The following is a 14817-nucleotide window of genomic DNA, read 5'->3' on the forward strand; positions in this document are numbered from 1 at the left end:
CTTAGCAGGGCTCTGGGCAACCTGCTTTAGTGGAGGATGTCCCTGCTGACTGCAGGGGGGCTGGACTGGATGCCCTTTAGAGGACCCTTCCAACCCAAACCCTTCTATGACTCCCTCTGCCAGGGGGTTTGCCAAGCCTTGGCAGATCTAGAGCACATTTGTCCACATGCCAACAACTTCTGACTCCTCACTTCTCTGAAACACCTAAATGCCAGAGTGACAATTGGCTGGAACATCTGCTTGTACGTAGGCTGCAGTGGGCTCCAGCTCCACGTTTCAGAGGCAAGACTCAGGATTTCTTCACCCTATAAAGGGCAGCAAATTCAAATGTGTACGAGCAGTTGGCAGCTTGCTAGTGCACTTCTATAAATACCTGGAATGCTACTAAAGGATTCCTCACCAAAGCACCAAGAAAAAGAAACAAGGGGGGGGGATATCATAACCAGATCCTGATGCAGCTTGAAGGATTCTTCCCACGCCACATGGCCAATGCTTCCAGTGCAAACACAGCAATCAGAGGCCCAGCAGCAGAAGGCATTCTGAGTATTGTTCTCTTCCATTGTCTCAACCCTAAAGTTGCTTTGGGTTTTACCAGGATCTTGGTATCCTCTTGAAAGGAGGTAAGAAACAAGGGGGGTGTGGGAGGGGGGTGTTTCTTTTAATGGCATTTGGCTCCTAAGAGAAACAAAAGTTAGAGGTATTGGGGAAAAACACAAGCTGAAGAGGTACTCCTGGCCCACTTCTTACTTTTGGTATTCAGCAAGCACATTTTAGTCTGTGCTGGACACCTCAGAAGTGAGAGAGGCAACTTTTCTCTTGCAACTCATGTATTTCTCCTCAAGTTCACCATGCTGAGCTCTCAACTTAGCACTCAAACACCCCCAACAGTTCCACCACCTGCACGAAAAGCACATCCTGCTATGTAGAGTCTGCTAATCCATGGATGCCAGAGTGAAAAAGAGAGCCATATACAGACATGGGTTTAAATATTCCCTCAAGGAATCTAGGTGATTCAATAATACAGCCAAAGATTTCACCAGCATTAGAAACTCCCTGTTCAAAGAGAAAAAGGAGCCTCAACTTGGCCATGCAGCCCAGGTCTACCACCCTTCCCACCACCACTCCAGGAACATGCCTTCAAACCCTCTGCAAAACACCCACTTGAACTCATCCAATGTATGCAGAAAGAGTCCTCCCATTCAGCCTCCTTCACATCAGAGTTTAAGCTGAGAGAACCACTTCCACTACTGGAGCTGGAAAAGTATGCACAGAGAGTATATGGAAGGCTACAGGATTTGAGGCTAAGCTTAGCAAAGCTGAACACAGGAAACTCAAAGGCTTATACTGCAAGTATTCTTCTTGATGAGCACAGAGGACACCACTCATCCACCTTATCACCTGGGTTTTACCTGCTACACTTCTACATATCAAAGAACTGTTTGAGTTGGAAAGGACCTTAAAGATACCCAGCTCCAGCCCCCTGCCATGGGCAGGGACACCTCCCACCAGCCCAGCTTGCTCAAGGACTCATCCAGCCTGGCCTTCAACACCTCCAGGCAAGGGGCACCCACAGCCTCCCTGAGCAACCTGTGCCAGTGTCTCCCCACCCTCACTCTCAAGAACTTCTTCCTCCTCTCCACTCTCAGTCTCCCCTCTCCCAGCTCAAAGCCATTGTCCTCATCCTGGCACTCCCAGCCCTTGTCCCAAGTCCCTCCCCAGCTCTTCTGGAGCCCTTCAGGTACTGCAAGGCTGCTCTGAGGTCTCCCTGGAGCCTTCTCTTCTCTAGGCTGAACAGCCCCAACTCTCCCAGCCTGGCCCCACAGGGGAGGTGCTCCAGCCCTCTGATCTTCATGGCCTCCTCTGGACCCTCTCCAGCAGTTCCAGGTCCTTGTGCTAGGGGCACCAGAACTGGATGCAGTGCTCCAAGTGGGGCCTCACATGATTAGAGTGAGAGGATCACCTCACATGCTCCTGGTCACTACATGGAACCAATATTGTTCCAGAAGTAGCAGACAACAGGATCTGAGTATTTTAGCTTCTTTTTATCATTCTGAAGTGTTTGGCACAACTCTGCCTGTGACCCTTGAGCTGGAAACTCCCTTCAGCTCCATCCTGATGCCAAACTATGCACAAGCTTACACTGGCTAAGTGAATAGCCCTGTATGGATGCACCATAAACTCCACAGCCTCTCCCAGTGCTGCATGAACTAAATGGTTTCCTTCATGTCAAACGAGACAGGAGTCTGCAGGCCTCAGCTCATCCATGGCAGAGCTGTGGCCAACAGAACAGAACACTGTCTTCTGCAGAAGTTGTATCGACTTGGATCAACGCTGAGCACAGTGTGAACTGAAGAGAAAGCCATCAAAAGAACTGAGGTGTGTAGATTGATTTATCTTTTATACCACAAGATCTCGGTTGCACCCAGCTCATGTCTTCTGCTGAAGCCTTTGAACTACCCCTCCATCTGAGAGCCTCAGAGCTAAGCCCTGCCACCACCGCCAGGCGAGGCTGACCTGAGGCTCTGTGAAGGCAGCCCCCAGAGCACAGAGCAAGGATTAGGATCAAAAGAACAAACAGAATTCTAACTACTCATCATCTGCTTCACCATGAGGGTATTTTAAGTCTAAGATATGGGTTCATTCCTTGAACATCTTGCCAAAAAAAGAGTGTTGCCCAGCAACTACTAAAACAATGTTCTGCAAGGAGGTAGCTGCTGGACAAATTAACCCACTAAGTGCCCTTCATTTTTCCCCCCCTTCTATTGCAAAGGCTCTGGATCCCTGGCAGGCAGAGCTGCATCCCAAATCAGGAGCTGTAAGGCATTTCCCCAGAAGGCTGTCAGACAGCCTGCCTTGGTGTAGCAGCAGTGTCTTGCATCAAGCAAACACAGTTGGCTGGGCTCGGCGCTGCGTTCCGATACAAACCCAGCCCAGGCCCTCTGCAGAAGCACAAAACACTTAACCCAGCTGGGAAGCAGCAGCTACAGCACAAAATTATCAGCCCTGGGCTCTAGCTGCAGCTGTGCCAGGATTGTGCAGCCTGAGTTTAATTTGCCAAGCAGCTATCTGTCTGTGTGTGTTTAAGCAGGAAGGATCTCTAATGAAGCACTTGGTGCCCCCAGCCTGGCTGGAGGGTCAGCTGCAGCTCAGCCTTTCCACAGGGCCATGCATATTAAAGGAATGTTCATTTACAGTCACTGTGCAGATGCAGAGTCATCCTCAAAGATGGCAATTAGAGCAGTGATTCCAGCTTTGGAAAGGACAGAAAAAGGCCTCTTTTCCCCCCACCCCCCCTTTCCCCTTTCCCAGCAGTGCAGATAACCAAGGAGCTGTCACACACAGCTTTCTTTTTTTGGAGACTCAGTACAAGAAGGATTTTTTCCAGGAATCTCATCTGTACACAGGATATTCAGCCCAGTTCACCAAAACACTCTCAGCAATTCTCATGTCCTCATGTACAAACCCTGAGGACTGTACTCAAGTCTTGATGTTCTACAAGGCAGTTTTAGAGGACTCCTGAATTAGTTGGAGCTGAAAACATGAAGGGCCAGAGGAACACTACTTTAAAACACCCAAATCACCATCTTTGAAGTGGGTTCAGAAAGGCAGAATTAAGAAAATAAATAAATGAATATATATGAAATCCACTGAAGCCTCCCAGCCCACCATGATCAACTGCAAACCACTCACTTCAGCTACTATCTGCTTTGGACTGGGATTTGAAACAGGAAGAATCCTAGAGTGGATCACATTGGAAGGGAACCCAGAGATCCTCTACTCCAACCTGCCTGCCATGGGCAGGGCACCTCTCAACTAGACTCAGCTGCTCAAGGTCTCATCCAGCCTGGCCTTGAACACCCCCAGGGAAGAGGCATCCACAGCCTCCCTGGGAAACCTGTGCAGAGTCTCACCACCTTCACACTGCAGAACTTCTTCCTCAGCTCCAGTCCAACCCTGCTCTGCCTCAGCTCCAAACCCTTCCCCCTTGCCCTGTCTCCAGACACCCTCAGGATAAGTCCCTCTGCAGCCTTCCTGCAGGATCCCTTCAGCTATTAGAAGGCAGCTCTAAGGTCTCCCTGGAGTCCTCTCTTCTCCAGGCTGCACAGCCCCAGCTCCCTCAGCCTGTCCTCACAGCAGAGCTCCAGCCCTGGGATCATCTTTGTGGCCTCCTCTGGACTTACACCTCAGCTTTACATCTCCAACCAGACACTAATCTAAAGGCTTAGAGGCAAACCAGCATTTAATTTGCAGTACCTCCTAGAAGCTCAAAGTAACTTGACAGTGTTGGACTAGTACCTTCCTTCAGAGCTCTTTCCTACCCCAGCAGTTCAGGTTTTCCCATCTCATACACCCTCTGAATTAACTTCTTCAGTTTAACATCTCATTTATACTGTGCCACTGCACTCCAAACCTCACCTGAGTGCTATCCCATCTTACTCTCAGCTTCCTCTTGTTGCACTTCATGCTTTCCAGGACTCCACCACCACCAGATTAATCTCCCAGCCTATTTTTTCCCACAGCTCTTGTCAACAGAGCAAGGCCTTGTGTCCTCAGGATACCTCTGGATCTTCTCCCCCAGGCAGAGTGAAAGGTTCTAGCGCTCCCATCTCCACCCCCACTTGTGCTGCTGCAAACCATCCTGTTCAGCCCAGTTCATCCAAACACACATCCAGCTTCCCTCGCTGAATTTTGCCTCAGGACAGCTCCCAGCCAACAATTTTGTAAGGAGTGACTTCCTAGCACACAAACCCCACCTCCGTTTCAGCTCCAAAGTGCCTGCTTTTAGCAGCTCCTTCCTCAGCAGGGACTATTTTCACACCACAAGCAGGTTATCAGCATTTAGTGTCAGCACAGACTCGTGGCTGAGTATTGCTGTCAGCTGCCTTTTGCAGGAGAGAGGCTCTCTCCAGAAAGAAGGATGCTGTGTACACACTGTCACTGTGCACAGCACCTCTGCTCTGCTTCAAGGGGCTAAAGCAGAGGAGAGAGAAAAATCACCCCCCTCTAGGACCAGGGCCTTGCTGCTGCCCTGAGATGCAACTGAAGTGTAGCCTAGGCAACAAGACTTCATACAACCTGAAACACCCATGGTTAAGGAATAAAAGAGAGCAGGGTGGCTCAATTCTACCACTGGAGAGAAGCACTTCAGCCTCACACTGAATTTTCTTGGAGTCCTGCATGCATAGCTAAGCAGCAAATCTTGCCTCTAGATAGCTCTCAGCACTTTAATTAAGGATGAAAATTAGATTGACAACTGTTTTACATCTGCCTACAGAAGACAGATTTGCAGAGGAGCAGCTTCCAATTACAGCTCCTTAAGCTACTGGCCAGAGTGAGATCCTCAAGTCTGGCCACAAAGTCACAGTTCAGTGCTCCTCCCAGGACATGATTTCAGGTGTGACTGAGCTGTGCCTGGACACCTTCAGGAACAGCTCATTTCAAAGAGGATTCAGACATAGATATAAAACAGGTTAGAGCACAGAGGTGGTTCTGCAGTCCTGGGTAAAGCTGTAGTGTTAGTCCCTTACCTGGGATTAATTCTGGTCCTGCTCTAGCGAGATCTGCAAGCATTGCTCCTCAGCTCCCAGCACCAGGGCTTTGCACCTGTCTGGATTCAAACCAAGACCATGCTGCTTCTCAGGCTTCAAGCTGCAGTGATCCTCTCAGCTGTCATGGCCAGTATGGACCAGATGGCATCATATGGGCACCACATACAAACTGACTGGTTAGCAGCACGTCAGCTCCCACCCCAGGCTGCAGCTGTACCAAAGGTACCTTGTGCTACTGCTGTGTTGTGCCCATGACACTGCCCAAGGCAAGAGAGGCTAAAGCTCGAGTATGAGAAATGTAAACACTGGGACTACTCAATTACATTCACCAGGTTCATAGAGTGGTTTGAGTTGGGAGGGATCTTAAAGACCATCCAGTTCCAAGCCCCTGCCATGGAGAGGGACACCTTCCCTTAGTCCAGCTTCCTCAAGGCCCCATCCAACATGGCTTTGAACACCTCCAGGGAGGGGGGCATCCACAACCTCCCTGGGCAACCTGTGCCAGTGTCTCCCCATCCTCACTAGAAAGAATTTCCTCTTAACCCCCAGTCTCACTCTGCCCTCTTCCAGCTCAAAGCCATTGCTTCTCACCCTAGCACTACAGGCCTCTGCAGGAAGTCCCCTCCCCACAGCAGCTTATATCCCAGATGCAAATGGAGTTGTTTGGATAAATGCACCTTAGGGAAGACCTTGTGTTCCACTTGCAAGGGAGGTATTTTTGCAAGCTGCCATAAAAGCACCACAGGAGATTGCAGAGACCTGGCTGCAGCTCCTGAGGCTTGCCCAGCCAAGCCTCTGGGTGCCTTTGCTTTCTAATAAACCGAGGGGCACGTTCCATTTGTGTTGAAGACGGCGTGATACACTCCATTATTACTTCTCCTGAGCACACTCATTGTGGAAAGCATTTTATCTGAGGCTGCACTTCCAAAGCCTGTGTATAAATAACAGAAATGCCTGCTAAAATTTTATGACTTGTTGCCATTTCCCATTAAGCATCAAAATGTCCCCATGAAAGCTTTAGTGGAGGAACTACAAAGGCTGGAAAAGGTTCACACCATTCTTTCTCCATGTATAAATTATCAAGTAACATGAGAACATTTACAATGTCTAACCACAATGTTTTATGTCAGACAAATGTCTCCCTGTACTTGCAGTTCCTAAACTGTGCTAGCAAGAATTGCCTTGCTCTCATTCTTTTCTCCCTCTCCCCTCCCTGCCTCCTTCTACAGCCAGCAGTTGGGAGTTAAATCTGGCTTTGTTCTTTCATGCGATGTTAACGTCAAGAGGTGCCTGGAGTCAGGGCTCTGTTTCACCTAACACTGTTGTTCTTTTTTCTGGAGAGCTTAGCATGGCATGCTGAAACTTCCCCAGGTTGCCTCTTCAGGATCTGAATCCACAGCTATTGAGTTTTCCAGTGAAAAGGCAGAAAACCCAACCAGCGCTCCGAGGCTTCGGCAAGACTGCAGGAAGTGCTTCATTGCAGGAGACATCTTTGTGTCATGGCAAAATCCAGACACCCCAAGAGGCAGCAAACAGAACTAGCAGTGCAGAAGGTGGCATTTCAAGGGCAATCCCCTGCAGTTCTGACCAAACCTGAAGAAAATTATGGTAATTCTGAGCCCCTGATAAAGGCAAAGCAAAACCCAAGGAAAGGAGACTCAGCTAACAGCTGCTGCCACATCTGAGAACAGCAATGAAAGGTAGATCAAATGTTCAGAGAGTATTTGGCTGAGCTCTGCTTTGGGTAAGAGATGCAATCAAGAGGTGAAACAAGAGGCATTCAAGAAGATTTTTCCAACCAAGATCCCAGTTAGTGCTTCTCTTCCTGTTTTTTCTTAACTCAGACTGAGCCAAGCTCTGCAAAGAAGTAGGCATCAATTTCTTATCACTAAGCATGAGTTTCCTGGCAGGAGGAAAGCAAAGTCAAATGTAGTTAATACCAAGTGAGGTCAAACAAGACTACAAGCAGCAAATGTTTGTGAGAAAGCTTACTTTGCTCTTCTCCAGGACTGACACTGAGTAACTAAATGGCACATATGATAGCATGGAGAGAAAAAATGAAACTCAAAGGCATCTTCTAAGCTTGGGCAGATCTGAAAGCCAGCCTCAGCTGCCATCCCCATCTCCACCTCCTCACAAAGCATTCTTTTTAAGCCCCACAGCTCACTTCACACAGACATCCACACCTCTTCCTTCCTCCTGAGCTGCTCTTCACAGAAGACAAGGACAGAGGAACGTTGCCCAGAAAGCAGGAAGGCCAAAGAGAGCTCCAGCTGAGCGCATCCAAGGAAGGACACCACCTAGCCAGAGGGGTAAGGAGCTGCCTGCCCAACTTACCTCTGAACTTTTTGGGTGGGTTGTTAAGATCCCCTGCTTCTGGCTGTACAACACACCGATCATCCACAAGGCTGCAAAGGAACGAGAAGCCAAATGAGATTCTGCTCCCATCCCTCTCAGGCCCTCCTCAGCACAACCAAAGTTGCTCACTTGCAGCATGTCATCCGAGTGGCCACTTCAGCAGAAGACATTCCCCAAATGCCAACTTATGCCAAACCTTTCTGAGAAGCATGCAGCTATTTTGGACTAGTAGTATTATTATTTTACTGCTGCCCAGGGCTATGCTCCTGGGTAGGTGGGACAATAAATATGTCATTGCTCCTGTGTACTGCATCACCTTTGTCCCCTCCTCGAGGTGCAGACAGAACAGCCCATATTCTAGTTAGGTGACAGAACAGCCTTAGATCAGGTATTGCCTCTTGGACAGATTTGGGGAGTGTAGCAAATGCACTTATGCAGTGGGTAGAGGAGAATGGGATGGCTGGGCAAAAAGGACACTGATCCTATGACCCCTGAAGTAGAAACAGCTGCCACAATAAAAAGTGGCTCTTAAGGAAGGCAGAAAGACACCTTCCTGCTCACCAAACAGAGGGTGAATCCAAGGATTGACCTAACCTCCTCCTGTTCTACCAGGAAGGAGGAGAATAGGCTAAGTGAACCCAAGAGATTCCAATAGGGAATGCCAAGGCAGGGCTGCTCGTGGATGCACACTGGCAAACAGCCCACAGGATCAATTCAAATCTCACAGGATAAAGAAAACAGTTAAGAAGAAACACCCAAAGCAAGCCTGCCACCACTGCTCTACCCTTGGCATGGCTCATGACGGGATTGCACTTTCAACCACACATTGCTTTCCAAATTGTGCAAGTTGGTTGTTTCTGATTTGATCCTGAGTGGCTCAGTTTGGGCCCCTTGAAAACCCAATCTGTCAAAGAGGCTTTCTACACAGAAGTAGAAATCAAAACTCCCAAGGTCTGAAAAGGTTTGAGGGGTCCATTCTCATGCAGAATCAAGTTGAGAAAGACTGAGGCCTAGAATATGAGAGTTGTTCCTTGCAGAGGCTGGTTACATGCAGGGAGCATCTTGAGACAACAATTATGGAAAATAAAGTGCAGGACAAATTCAGGGCTCAGAGAGACTAAGTGGACTCAACAGTTCTAGGCATCTAAGATTTGCATAGGCAAACATTCACAGTAACTTGCTTTTTCCCCATGGATTTTCTCCCTACTACGATGCAGCCATATGTGGCTGGGAGGGTGAATAGTGGAGCTGACTGCAATGTCTGCCAAAAACAAAACCCCCAGCTCTCCAGCCAAATGGGTTCCTCTGATCACCTCCCACAGAGATAACCTCACTGCAATATTTCTCTCCTTGCTCTGAGATTCAATTCCAAGGAAAGAGGAACTTCCCAAGCTACTAAGAGAAAAAAGAACAACACAAGAGAGAAGAAATTTAGAGAGTGAATTCAAACTGAAAGCAGAGAAGAGGCTATCTTGGACACAGGTAATCATCATGATGACAGCACTGGGCTTGGGAAAACAGCAAGAGTAAAGTCTTGATTAAGCAACAGTCATGTCATAGGAATATTAAATAGGAACACCCTTCAAAAGATTTAGAACACCATTAGAATGTAGAGTGGGATCTGTTTCTCAGCCATTAAGCACATGAACAAGTCATTACACATTGTTATGACATAAGACTGTCAAAACTCCACATGGTATAGAGCACAATTACACCCCAACCCCCCCCAAAAAAAACCCAACTGAAACAAAAAATAAAGTCATCTTTCCTTTGCTGCTTTCATTTTCTCCAGGACAAAGACTAAATTAAATATGGGACAAAGCTAATTGGATTGTGGAGGCCTATTAAGCTGATAATGTATTTCATGTTTCACATAGCAATTGGGATTTCTGGCTTAAACTAGGCTCAGAAGATGTGTGGCCATTACATAACGCAGTTACCTTAAAACAGCACTAATCAGATCAAAGAGATGCTTGTAACACTAAGGGATCTTTAGAGCTGCCATGAGAACATCTCATCAAGCCTAGGAAAACAGATGAGCTTAGAGGGCCTTGTCATGCCTAGAAGGACTGCCCATGGTGAAAAACCTCTGCTCAGCAATGCCATCAAAAGCCACAGCCACTGCGGGATGTTCGGCATGCACCGTATGGGGGTTCCACATCACATCACAACTTTCGGCTGGGGCTGGAGTCATTTGCTGCCAAACTTGCTTCAGTACTGGGGGAGGGGGAGGAGGGTGGGGGAGAAAAACAAACAAACAAAAAAATAATAGCCAAGTGGATCATATTGCTCAGGTCATTGTGCCAGTAGATAGTATTTGGCCAGTCAGACAGCTGGTTGAGGGCTGCAGGGTGCAGCTGGCATATTTGACCAGTACCTGGGAAATGTGTCAAATACATTTGCCAAATACTATTCGACCAACCCTACTTACTACATCCCTTGCTTTTAGCATACCTTCTTTCCCTTCTGGCAGCATCCCATATTTTCTTCTCTTTCCTATAATAGATCATGGTGCATCTTCAGTGTCTGCTTCCTTCTCTGCCCCCTTATTTTCCACCATCCTAATAGCTAGAGGACTAAACCTACAAGTTAGTTTGGAGTCACTCAGATGAGATTCCAGCCCATCGTCTCCTGCCCAGACACTTACCAGGATGCTCTCTCTGTACCCTGCTTGGGAGCTCCATTTATCAGATGCATCTGGACAGTAGGCATGAAAAGAATTTGCTGTCACTGTACCCCCCCCCCCGATGCCCTTAGGGCTACTGGAAATGAGAAGGAGCATGTTGTGTGTGCGCCCACTCACCACGTCGGCAAAGCTCCCTGGGTGCTGCTCTGCTACTCATTCAGTACTGAAGTCCCACAGCAGTGTGTCATGCATGCCATCTCCCTCCCTCTAATTTCTCACTGCTTTGAAAGGAGGTGGCAGATGTGCTCTTGGAGCTTCTCATCCAACCCCCTGCAAGGTCTTCCAAGTCAGTACACAGCTCCTCTGCCAGCTTCTCATGATCCGAGAGATTTCTCCTCAGCAGCAGTTGAGCAGAGTAAAACATCCCCTGTCACTCCTCAGAGCTGCAGCTCAACTCCATGGCTTTTCTCTGCCAACTCTTCCTTCTCCTAGGTGAAGAGCTGCTTTTGGGTTAAGGAAGTAGCATGCTCTTTGTACTGCTCAAGAGGCACTCCCCTGCAGAGCACCCAGGCTGATGTCTCTGCAGAAGGAAGCGCAAAGGAGCTGCGTGGGGAAGCACTCCAGGGTAGGAGCCAGCCAAGGTGCTGGCCATTGGCAAAGCTGGAGGTTCAAAATAGGTTCTCCTTGGACTGGAGAAGGACAATTTGCTTTGTATGAGAAACCTCCAATCCTGTCAGACAGAACTAGTCCGAGTGGGGAGCTGGTGGCAGCCCCATGTGGGAACAGGGCACATGAGGAGCACCATTTCCCTTGGGGCTGCTTTCAGATAGAGATTTTCTTTTTTTTAACTACTGGGATCCCCTCTGCTACAGCTTCTTTTCCAGTCAGCAAACTGCACTGGGGTCTATTCACTCCTGACTGGGAAGGGCAGGGAGGGACAGGACAGGACACACGGATGGACACGGGACAAACAACAACATGAAGACCATCGGCTTGCCTTCCTTCCCTCTACCCAACACCTTCACTTGACAAGCTTCTTCCTCCCCACCAAGGGCATCCAAACCACACCACAGCCATCAATGCACTCTCCATCCTCCTGACATCTAGCTGGCTGTATGGGCTTGAAGTCAGGGCCAAACATGTACATAAAGCTGCCCTGTTTTACCCAGTCTTTCCTGGGGGCCAGGCTCAGGCTAGCTACCTGAGTTCTGCTGGGCCTTCTGAGGGATGTTTCCAGTACAAGAGAACAGCTGTCCTTACCCCAAAGTGCTAATAAATCCATTTGTTGAGCCCTCTGCATAGAGAGAACAAATATCTCCAATATGAAGGAAGCTCGACATCTTGTCAGTCATCTCTGGCTTACTGCCCCTGGAAGAACAAAGCACAAGGTTAGCATTCAGCAGGCAGAACGTCTCAGCACAAGCTGCTGGAGGTTACAACAACAGCAGCCTTTGCTCTTGTTTCTTCAGTTGGTTGGAGGGCTGATTTCTTGTGCTGGAATGTCAGGTATCAAAGAAAACACAGCACAGCAAAACGCTTGCTTAGAAAAACAAACTGCAGGACAAAACCAAGCAGCTGTTGGCATCCCCTTTGGTGTGGGACTGGTTTATGAGTAGCTGCATCCATCCCAGCAGATGCTCACAGCCTTTTCAGTCCAGGCATAAAAAGCACAGAATTGCTTCAGCTGGAAGAGACCTTTAAGATCAGGTCCAACTGTCAACCCAACCCCCACAGCCCCCAGTGCCATGGCTACACGTGTTGAACACCTCCAGGGACGATGACTCCACCACCACCTCCCTGGGCAGCCTGTTCCAACCCCTGATCACTCTTGCAGTAGAGAAATGTGTCCTCATCTCCAACCTAAACCTCCTCTGGCACAATTTCAGGCCATTTCATCTTGTCCTGTCACTTGCTACTTGAGAGAAGAGACCAATCCCCACCTGGCTCCAGGCTCCTCTTCAGGAGCTGTAGAGAGCAATGAGGTCTCCCCTCCAGACTGAACACCCCCAGCTCCCTCAGCTGCTCCTCACCAGCCCTGTCTCCAGACCCCTCCCCAGCTTTGTTGCCCTTCTCTGGACACATCACAGCACCCCAATATCTTAACCTGTGAGAGGGAAAGGGACAAGGATGGTGGACTGCCTCAGACATTATTTGTACCCCCAAATCACAACACATTCCTCTGCCAGGCTCTCTGGCAAAATCCAAGGTCTGTCTGAGCATGTTTTCTAGGTCCTCTGGTGTGCTGGAGTGGGGCTGGGGGGAGCTGGGAGGTTAAAACGTTGCCATGATTCATGTCAGTGTTTTGGGGCACCAGGAGTATTGACACAGCCAACACTGAGGCTTACAACCTGCTTACAGCTCAGTGCCAGAGACAGCATTAGGTGAAGAGCCACCAAATACACCTGCCTGCAGCAGCACCCTGCACGTAACAGCACGGTGATTAAGATCTGTCACAGTCATCTACTTTAAACCATGTACCAGGAAGCTGAATCCCTGGGAAATCAGCAACACTTCAGTCCTGCTTTTCAAAGAGATTGCCTAAATGTCAGGCTGAGCAGGCAGCCACTGGGGTCTGGTCAGCTTCCAGAGGGCTCAAAACTTGCCTGCATCTCCTTTCAACCCCTCAATTCTAGATCAAGTGATACCTGGCATTTAAATACATGCAGACAAGACAGTTTCTGTCTGGCACAGCAACCAAGAGAGAGACAAACAACATGAGGCCAGATTAAAAGCAGCCCAAGTGAAGAGATTTTCAAAGGCATCACTTCCAAGGCCATGCTCTGGCTTCTTGGAGATCCTCCTAAGCCAGGCTTTTTGATCACCCAGTTCAAAATGTCAGAAGAGCTTTGCTTGAGGTTTCAAGCAGCAGGCAGCAGCAGAGCTCTCCCAAGCTGTTCCTGCTCTGCAAGGCAGCCCTGCCAGTGAACACTGCCCAGGAACAGGCTCCCAGATTGAAAGAAGAGAACAGAACAGAATAATTGAAAAGCCTTTCCCCCTCTCCATCATCACACCCAACTCACTCTTAAGTGTTCTACCACCAGGAGAGCTGAGCAGCAGGAAATTATGCTTATTATGGAGCACAGCCCTGACACTGTACAGGGGATAAATGTTCCCTTTCACTCAACATTATCTTGTTTACCAAAAGAGTGAGGGCTGAGTTTATTAAGCAAGGCTGGAGCTCAACAAGGACAGATTCAGGAAGATTTAAAAGATGATGTTGATAATGCATTGCAGATAGGAAAGTGCAAGCAAAAAAGCCTGAAGCCCTGCTGCCTCACCCTCCAAGTATTAGTGGTGGTGGCAATAACAATCACAGCAGCTTCCATTATTGTCACCTCAAAGCTCATTAGAGGCATTCCCATGCCTGTAAATCCCTGTGCCATCTGTAAACCAACAAGTTCAGGGAAAACCAAAATCCCCCACCCAGAACAGGTCAAGTTCATGTGCAGGGAAAAGGAGTCTCAACTCCTCTGAAACCAAATCTGTGTGCACACAAACAACCCTTTTGGCCTCAGGTTGCTTGTTGGATGCCAGCAAGCCCCTTCAGCCCCTGCATTTGTTACCCAGCCCGTTCCCATTCTCTCCTGATAAGCAGAGCTGGGTTTCTGTCCACTTATTTTAAGATGCATACCAGAAAACAGGCAGAAATATGCTGAGGGACTGAATTAGCATCACTGGAAGCACAGCTTTCCTTCACTTCCCAACTTGGATGTTAGTTATGAACCTTAGGCTATAAACTTCACAGCCCTCAGCTCAGCCCTAAATGCACACAGCCCAAAGCAAAAAGGCAGCAAGTCAACAAGAAAGGCAGATAGCTCCAACTGATCCCTTCCTAAACCAGCATCTGAAGTATCCCATCTGGGGTGTGAAGGAGATTCCTGGACTACAGCATTTTTCCTTTGGAAGAGGCAGATGTTTGCCACAGCTGTTCCCCAGAGAACGTGAAGGTCAAAGTTATTGACTTCTATTAAAGAGGAGAAGAATTTTTTCCTTGGCAAGAGAAAGAAGTTACTTCAGCCCATTGACCAAAACCCAGGCCCAAGGGTGGGCACTGGAATCACCTCCCAAGGGTAGCAGTGGATTTCCCCACATGGGGCAGCTTGAAGACTCAGTTTGACACAGTGCTGGGCCAGCTCATTTCAACTCTGCCGTCACTTAGAAAGGTTGGGGCAGAGGAGCCTTGGGGCCCCTCCCAGCCTGGCAATCTGTGATCAGCTTCTACATTACCTTCCAAAACAAAGCCTCCATTTCCTTGCTCTTGACAGAGAGATGCTGCCATACCAT

At 48.6% G+C, this 14817-nt stretch overlaps 1 protein-coding gene across 14 annotated transcripts in view; it reads right to left on the bottom strand.

Moving 5' to 3' along the window:
• ITPR1 (inositol 1,4,5-trisphosphate receptor type 1) overlaps positions 1-14817 on the bottom strand; it is a 204123-nt gene that overhangs the window by 174013 nt on the left and 15293 nt on the right. For all 14 annotated transcript variants that reach the window (XM_068157768.1, XM_068157769.1, XM_068157763.1 and 11 more), the window contains exons 2-3: positions 11794-11901; positions 7887-7957 (exon numbers count right to left, since the gene is read on the bottom strand). In XM_068157768.1, coding sequence (XP_068013869.1) covers positions 7887-7957; positions 11794-11885 — 163 coding nt within the window. In that variant the 5' untranslated portion in view covers positions 11886-11901. The remainder of the gene's footprint in view (positions 1-7886; positions 7958-11793; positions 11902-14817) is intronic.

The sequence above is a fragment of the Melanerpes formicivorus genome, unplaced genomic scaffold (genome assembly GCF_026170545.1).
Source record: "Melanerpes formicivorus ecotype bairdi unplaced genomic scaffold, bMelFor1.0.p_v2 SCAF_38, whole genome shotgun sequence".
Taxonomy (NCBI): domain Eukaryota; kingdom Metazoa; phylum Chordata; class Aves; order Piciformes; family Picidae; genus Melanerpes; species Melanerpes formicivorus.